Here is an 8,222-nt window from a genome sequence, read left to right as displayed (position 1 = left end):
CTGCCGGATTCCCAGAGTCTCATCCTCTTTTCCTTCACTTGCTCGTCCCCTTCACAATCCCTGGGTCTCAACCTCTCTCCTCTTCCTTTCTCAGGAAATCCGTGTCCCTGTGCCTCTCTGTCGTTGCCCCTGGATCTCCCTGCTCTCCCCAAGTTAGGACTACAGACCCTCCAGAATGCCCCTTCTGTAAGTCAACCCATCGGGAAAAGGCTGCAGTCTGAATTCTGTACTAGCCCCACAAGATAGTCCCTGTGTTTCCAAGGCTTAAATACGCATAAAGTGCCTCACGCCTGTAGTCCCAGCACTTTGGGAGACCGAAGCGTGGTGGATCACTTGAGGTCAGGAGTTCGAGACCAGCCTGGTCAACATGGCGAAACCCTGTCACTACTAAAAAATTAGCTGGGCGTGGTGGCACATGCCTGTCATCCCAGCTATTCAGGAACCTGAGGTACAAGAATCGCTTGAGCTTGAGAGGTGGAGGATGAAGTGGGCTGAGATTGCGCCACTGCACTCCAGCCTGGGCGACAGAGTCAGACTCTGTCTCAAAAAAAGAAGAAAAAAAAAAAAAAAAAAAAAGCGGCCAGGCGCAGTGGCTCACGCCTGTAATCTCAGCATTTTGGGAGGCTAAGGCGGGCAGATAACCTGAGGTCAGGAGTTCAAGACCTGCCTGGCCAACATGGTGAAACCCCACCTCTACTAAAAATACAAAAATTAGCTGGGCATGGTGGCAGGTGCCTATAATCCCAGCTACTTGGGAGGCTGAGGCGGAATTGCTTGAACCCAGGAGGTGGAGGTTGCAGTGAGCATATCAACCTGGGTGACAGAGTGAGACTCTATCTCAAAAAAAAGCATAAATAATTTGGTAGTCACACCTATGTTGATCTTGTCCCCTTCTTGCTTAAGGACATGACCCTAGGGTGAGGCCTTGCAAAGAGGGCCAAACCAGTCCTTCAGCTGGGCTGGGGACCTTCCCAAGAGACATCCTGTTCTCCCAGGAAGGCAGCCCAGACTGGCTGCCTGGTTTCAGGTGTGGGGAGTGGGTAGGGGGTGGCTTGGGCTGGGACTCCTGGGTCTGAGGGGCAGGTGGGAGAGGCAGTTCCCATAAGATCCACGACTCCTTCCAAGGTCTGCAGTTGGGAAGAATTTATTATTACTAAGTGGCCCTGACAGATCATGGAGAAGGGGGTGACACTGACAGATCATGGAGGAGGGGGTGACAGGGGAGCTGCTACAATCAGCTCCCCTGGAGGCAGTGATTAAGGGCTCATTACCCACTGGGGTGAGGGGAGCCTGGGAAAGGCAGCAGGGGGGGATTAGGTTAGGAGATGGGGCAGTTTAGAGGGAAGAAGAGTGGGACACCCCCGGGGGAGTCCAAGGAGGCCTGGCCTGGAGAAGAGTGAGATTACCCCCCACTCCCCACCGAGGGAAGATGACTAAGGAAGCCCCCAGAAGGGCTGAAGGGAGAATGTCCCAGGGAAGCGAACTGAGACACTGGAGCTGGGTCCACAGCAGGCAGGGGCAGCCTGGCAGGAGTAGGGGTGTCATGGCTTCTCCAGCTGGACATCTCCTATGTTGAGGCTGCCCACATCCTGGTAGGTGCCCTGGAGGCCCCGGGAGATGTCCTCATACATGGAGCAGTCGTCCAGGTTCAGGCCCTGGGGTGGAAACAAGGCAGCGAACATCAGCACCCTGACACCTGGGGTCCCTGTCCCCAGCCACCCCCAGAGGGAACGCCCCCACCCCTAACACAACTGCCCCCCCCCGTTGCCACCCTTCACTCACTTCATAAAGGTTTTCGTCTTCATATTCATCCCCAGCATCCAACCCGAGCTTCTCATTCTGCCATCGTTTCTGTGGGGGTGTGTGGGGTGGGTGCCTCAGTGAGCGGGGGGAGGTGAATATTTCAGACCCTCCTAGATGCCAGGAAGTGCTTTTCCAGAAAGGGTAAGAGATGTCCCCAAGGCCACATACTGGTAGCAGTTCTCTGTGAATCTACAACCAGTGTCCTTCCCTCCTTCCTTCCTTCCTTCCTTCCTTCCTTCCTTCCTTCCTTCCTTCCTTCCTTCCATTCCTTCCTTCCTTCCTTCCCTCCTTCCTTCCTTCCTTCCTTCCTTCCTTCCTTCCTTCCTTCCTTCCTTCCTCTTTCTCTCTTTCTTTTCTTTCCTCTTTCTCCCTTCCCTTCTCCTTCCCTTCCCTTTTCTTTCCCTTCCTTCCTTCCCTTCCTTCCATTCCTTCCTTCCTTCCTTCCCTCCCTCCCTCCCTCCCTCCTCCCTCCCTCCCTCCCTCCCTCCCTCCCTCCCTCCCTCCTCCTTCCTTCCTTCCTTCCTTCCTTCCTTCCTTCCTTCCTTCCTTCCTTCCATCCCTTCCTCCCTCTCTCTTTCTCTCTTTCTTTCTTCTCCCTCAGCTGCCCAGGCTGGAGTGCTGTGGCAACATCATATTTCACTGCAGCCTTGAACTTCTAGGTTCAAGCGATCCTCCCACCTCAGCCTCCTGAGTAGCTGGGACTAGAGGTTAGCCATACCTGGCTAACTTTTTTTTAAGACTTTTTTTTTTTTTTTTTGATAGAGATAGGGTCTTGCTGTGTTGCCCAGACTGGTCTCAAACTTGTGGCCTCAAGTGATCCTCTTGCCTCGGCCTCCCAAGTTAGCGTCGTCTTGACTCTCCACTCCCTTACTATTCTCCATGAATAATAACAGTAACAGTCACACTTTCTGTGGGGGCTAAGGAGAGGCCGGTATAGATCACAGATTCTGGGAGGACCCCCAGGCCCCACCTTCCCTGGTCTTGGCTATACCTGGAGGGTAACCACACTCTGGGGTGAGGGCAGGAGGAGAGTGAGGACACTCTTAGGGGGAAGAATGAGACTCTTTTTGCAGGGAGGTGGACGTGAGGACAGCCCAGGAGGGGAACTAAATTGAAGACACCCCCTGGGTCCAGCGCCAGTTCAGGTCCCTTCTTTATATTCTTTCATTTAACTTCTGCAGCCCCTATGTGGTGGGTGCTTTCATTCTCCCAAGTTTTGGATGGGAACCTCAGGCTCTAGAGGGCTACCTGGGCATCGGGGGGTCCCTCAGTCCAGGCCCTCGCCCGGTTGACTCGGGGGTCCGAGGAGGCTCACCCTGAACAGCAGCAGCGTCCCAGGCACCACTGCGCAGAACAGGAGGATGATGCCCTCGGCTGTGATGATTCGGTTCTTGGTGCCCTCCCCCATATCCAGGAAGGGCCTGGGGGGCGGATCTGCAAGGGGGTGGTGTGGCTCAGAGCCCTGGCACCTCCTGTTCTCCCTAGCCTCCTGGACCCGCCACCCCCTGCAAGGCCCCAGACCCCTCAGAGCCCCGACTCTGCAGAGGAGAACTTCAGTCCCTCTGTCCAAGCCGGTTTGAAACCCACAATGAAAGTACTGGCTCTATCCCCACTTCAAAGAGAAACCGAGTGTCCCCAGTGGGAAAGTGGGAGTAGGGACCAGGGCTGGGCCACTCACGGCGCACACGGAGGTAGGTGCCGCAGGACTGCTGGTGTGGCTTATTGCCCTCCTGGACCCGGCACAGGTATATGCCCCCGTGGCTCTTGTTCACGTTCTGGATGGTCAGCGTACCATTGTAGCCCTGGCCCTTGCCCACAAACTGAGGGGGCCACGTGTAGTTGCCATGGAGGACGCGCCACCAGGTGACGTTGGCGTTGCTGCCATTGTGCAGGCATTGGAAGTGGGCCTCTTCCCCCAGGCTCACCATCAATGATGTTGGGCCCCCATCTACCCACAGGGCCTGGCACCCAGGACCTGTGGAGAGGCAGGGTGGGTGGGTCAGGGACTAGGGATGGCGACACATGCCCCCAGCCCTGGCCCCTGCAGCTCCAGCACTCCTGGGAAGAGGGTGAGGACATGCCTGGGTGAGGAGGGGAGGAGGGTGAGGACATGCCTGGGTGGGGGGGGAGGAGGGTGAGGACTCTCCTGGGTGGGGGGGGAGGAGGGTGAGGACTCTCCTGGGTGGGGAGGGGAGGAGGGTGAGGACTCTCCTGGGTGGGGGGGGAGGAGGGTGAGGACTATTCTGGGTGGGGAGGGGAGGAGGGTGAGGACTCTCCTGGGTGGGGGGGGGGGGAGGGTGAGGACTCTCCTGGGTGGGGGGGAGGAGGGTGAGGACTCTCCTGGGTGGGGGGGGAGGAGGGTGAGGACTATTCTGGGTGGGGGGGGAGGAGGGTGAGGACTATTCTGGGTGGGGGGGGGGGGAGGAGGGTGAGAACTCTCCTGGGTGGGGGGGGGAGGAGGGTGAGGACTCTCCTGGGTGGGGAGGGGAGGAGGGTGAGGACTATTCTGGGTGGGGAGGGGAGGAGGGTGAGAAACTCTCCTGGGTTGGGGGGGAGGAGGGTGAGGACATGCCTGGGTGGGGAGGGGAGGAGGGTGAGAACTCTCCTGGGTGGGGGGGGAGGAGGGTGAGGACTCTCCTGGGTGGGGGGGGGAGGAGGGTGAGGACTATTCTGGGTGGGGAGGGGAGGAGGGTGAGAACTCTCCTGGGTGGGGGGGGAGAGGGACAGCCCCTGACAGGGGCTGATGCATCCTGGGGAGAGGGGGATGCGGGAAAGTGAAGAGGCCCCTGGGGAGGGAGAGAGGACAGAACTGGTTGGGGTGGGTGAGGACATCCTGGGGGAGGAGAATGAGACTCCCTGGGATGGTGAGACCCCTGGGAGGCCCTTCTCACCTCTGCAGCGCCATCTCTTGCCCCCCTCCCACATACCCACTTTGTGCTCTGGGCCCTGTGAACTCTCTGGATTTTGGATGTTTGTTCAAGGCACTGGAGGACCGCTGTCCAGACAGCTCCTTCCAGAAGCAGTGCAGGCATCCCCTCCTCCCGCAGCCTTCCCGGTCTATTTTTGCACCCCAGCCTCAGCCAGGCCCTGCACCTGGCGCTTTTTCTTGTGTAATCATTCACAGAACCCTAGAAGTAGGTTATCTCCTTAGCCCCATTTTACAGGAGGGATGGCTGAGGCCCTGGGAGGGCTGACGGTTTGCCAGCATCACCAGGCAGTCAGGAGTGGCACTGGGTTCAAACTCATGGCTCCCTGGCCTCTCCCTGCCTGGGCTGAGGAGCCAGTCTGTGGCCTGCCCTGGCCTGTGACCCTGTGCCTGGCCCTCATTCTCTGTAAGTTGTATGTGTCAACCTAGGGGTCAGGGGTGAGTTCAGTCCTCGGGCTGGATTGCTGGTGAGCGAAGGGGGTCAGAGCGGGGTGGAGACTGGGGGTGTCTCTGAGTGAGACCGGGCTGCTCAGGCTGGCTGCAGTGTCCAATCTGGGCTCCTCTGGGAAGTCCCAGCTCTCAGCCAGGCCTCCCACATGGCCGGCCCCCTCTTCTGGAGGTAGGCGGAGGAGGGAAGTGAGGAAGAGAGAAGGAGGAAGAGGTGGGGAGAGGGGCCGAGCACCCTTATCATCATGGGCTTAAGACTCAGACGTGAACTCCAATCCTTGCTCCCAGTGTCCGCTTGGGTGGGGAACCTTTTACTCTGAACTCCTGGGTTAGCGTGGCCACAGCCCCTGCCAGCTGTCCTTGAGCGGGTGAGGAGGAATCTATGAGACATCTGTTCCCCCAGTGCTCAGAAGGGACTCCCAACACAGAGAGGCACCTGAGGTTTAAGGCAGATAAAGCTTTTTCTCCCCTTGACAGACGCTGAATGCTACTACCCTCAAGTCCCCTTCCTGTCCCCAGCCCTCGTGCTCAGTCAAGAGCAACTTTAGTTCCTTATTTTGGCCTGTGGGGAGCAGGAGGTGGGGGAGGTGACTCTTGCTCCTGCCTGCCTCCGTGAGGCTGTGGACGCCCCTTCTTCACTGGGCTCCCTCCAGCCCCACATTGGCCCAGCTTGGCACAGATACGATTTCTATAGGCATCTTCCCTGGCTCCCCTACCCGCTGCCTCCTCTTCCCCTTTCCCTGAGCCCCCTTCCCTCTGCCTGTGCCCTCTCTGCAGCCTCCACATCTTCCCCCACCTCCCACCAGTTCCTGCCCTTTGGCCACATACCCAGGTAGGCAGCAGACAGCAGGAAGAAGAGGAAGATGGTGGCAGGCAGAGCTTGGAGGACTCCTGGACCCCCAGGCATCTTCTCCTAGTGGGTTGGTTAGTTTGAGTTGCAGCAGTCCCCGGGTACCAGATCCCTACCCCAAACCCCACCCTACTTCCTGCCCAGCCCCCCGGAGATGGGCTCCAGTGGCCCTCGCTGCTGGGCCCTTTACTTGTTGGGCCTGGGGACAGCCCCTGCCGGGTAGGCTTCAGGCTGTGAGTGGAGAGGAACTGCTCCCTGCACCTGTGGTGGCCACAATTCCCCTGAGAGGTGGCTGCTTGGGTGGGGGAAGAGGCTGGTTCAAGGGCTGGCTCGTCACTGCTGAGCCTTTGGAAGGAAGCCTAGGGAACCTGAGTCCTGGGCATGTGCTGTGGGCAGGTGATGGTTCTGAGCTTGACCTCTGCCCCTGCCTGGACTTGGGGAAACCTTGTCCCTTCCCTGACCCCATTTCCTTGCTTCTTGATTAGAAACAAGGACTTAAAAGGGGTTGTTGCATGCACAGAAATGGCCCATAGTAGGCGCTCAGTAAATGTTAGTCACTATAAATGCTCATGAAGAATAAATAAGGCAGGCTGACCTGTGGCTGAGTACCCGTGTGACTAGGTGGGCACTTTTATCCTTTGAACCTTGACATTTTTCATCTGTGAGATGAGGACCAGAATGTCTCCCTGTCTCATTATGTGATATGAGATGGTGTTTCTGGTATTCCAGGAGTTAGAGCCACGATCAGCTCTTTACTGGAATTCTTTGTTAAAAAACAGGCCAGGTATGGTGGCTCACGCTCAGGCCAGGTATGGTGGCGGGAGGTGGGGAGAGATGTGGAGGCTGCAGAGAGGGCACAGGCAGAGGGAAGGGGGCTCAGGGAAAGGGAAGAGGAGGCAGAGGGTAGGGGAGCCAGGAAAGATGCCTATAGAAATCGTATCTGTGCCAAGCTGGGCCAATGTGGGGCTGTAGGGAGCCCAGCGAAGGAGAAGGGGCGTCTACAGCCTCACGGAGGCAGGTAGGAGCAAGAGTCACTTTGAGAGGCTGAGGTGGGAGAATCACCTGAAGTCAAGAGTTTGAGACCAGCCTGGCCAACATGGTGAAACCCCATCTCTATTAAAAATACAAAAATTGGCTGGGCGCGGTGGCTCAAGCCTGTAATACCAGCACTTTGGGAGGCCGAGACGGGTGGATCACGAGGTCAGGAGATCGAGACCATCCTGGCTAACACAGTGAAACCCCGTCTCTACTAAAAAATACAAAAAAAAACTAGCCGGGCGAGGTGGCGGGCGCCTGTAGTCCCAGCTACTCGGGAGGCTGAGGCAGGAGAATGGCGTGAACCCGGGAGACGGAGCTTGCAGTGAGCCGAGATCCGGCCACTGCACTCCAGCCTGGGCGACAGAGCGAGACTCCGTCTCCAGGAAAAAAAAAAAAATTAGCTGGATGTAGTGGCACATGCCTGTTATCCCAGCTACTCAGGAGGTTGAGGCAGGAGAATCAGTTGAACCCAGGAGGGGGAGGTTGCAGTGAGCTGAGATCACACCATTGCACTCCAGCCTGGGTGACAAGAGTGAAACTCCATCTCAAATAATAATAATAATAACATATATTTTTCTTCTTTTTTTTTTTAGAGAGATGGGATCTTGCTATATTGCTCAGGCTGGTCTTGAACTCCTGTCCTCAAGCAATCCTCCTGCCTTGGCTTCCCAAAGTGCTGGGATTACAGGCATGTGCCACTGCACACAGCCAGAAGTTGTTTTATATTGACCTGCCATGACTGGGCAAGGTAGGCCATCCCCCATTTTACAGATGGGGAAACTGAGGCCAGAGAGGGGAGGTTGTTACTTGCTGGTGTCATACAGTCTAAGGGTGGTGAACAGAGATTCAAAGTCGTCTTTGTGTTGCTCCCAGTTTCCTTTGAGCATGTCTGGTAGGAGGGAAATGAGGTCTGAGTGGGGAGGGCGGAGTTGCTGAGATATTTGTGAGCAGTTAGGGGACCCTCACACACACATACGAGGGATATATAAAATAAATTCATTGCAGGGAGATTTTTGGTAGCAAACATTGAGAAACAAATGAAAAGTCCATTCATGGGAGAATGGGTGCATACACTGTGGCAAAATGAGCCAACAGAATGCTACAGAATAGGGGAAGGCGTCATAAGGCTGTCTCAGAAACAGCACAAACATCAGAAAA

At 56.6% G+C, this 8,222-nt stretch overlaps 1 protein-coding gene across 2 annotated transcripts; it reads right to left on the bottom strand.

The window, feature by feature from the left end:
* Window positions 1–1,128: 1,128 nt before the first annotated feature.
* Window positions 1,129–6,309, bottom strand: CD79A (CD79a molecule). Of its 2 annotated transcripts, none has more exons than XM_050768551.1 (5): window positions 6,005–6,309; window positions 3,482–3,778; window positions 3,119–3,237; window positions 1,783–1,851; window positions 1,129–1,655 (listed from the first exon to the last, which is right to left on the bottom strand). In XM_050768551.1, exons 1-5 carry the CDS (start codon window positions 6,081–6,083, stop codon window positions 1,542–1,544), a joined length of 678 nt encoding a protein of 225 aa, XP_050624508.1. In that variant the 5' UTR covers window positions 6,084–6,309; the 3' UTR covers window positions 1,129–1,541. The 2 variants fall into 2 exon arrangements, with proteins under 2 accessions (XP_050624508.1, XP_050624509.1); XM_050768552.1 differs by having other exon boundaries at window positions 3,596–3,778; window positions 6,005–6,286.
* Window positions 6,310–8,222: the final 1,913 nt, after the last annotated feature.

Source organism: Macaca thibetana, chromosome 19 (assembly GCF_024542745.1).
Source record: "Macaca thibetana thibetana isolate TM-01 chromosome 19, ASM2454274v1, whole genome shotgun sequence".
NCBI lineage: Eukaryota > Metazoa > Chordata > Mammalia > Primates > Cercopithecidae > Macaca > Macaca thibetana.
This window is presented reverse-complemented; position numbering and strand designations above follow the sequence as displayed.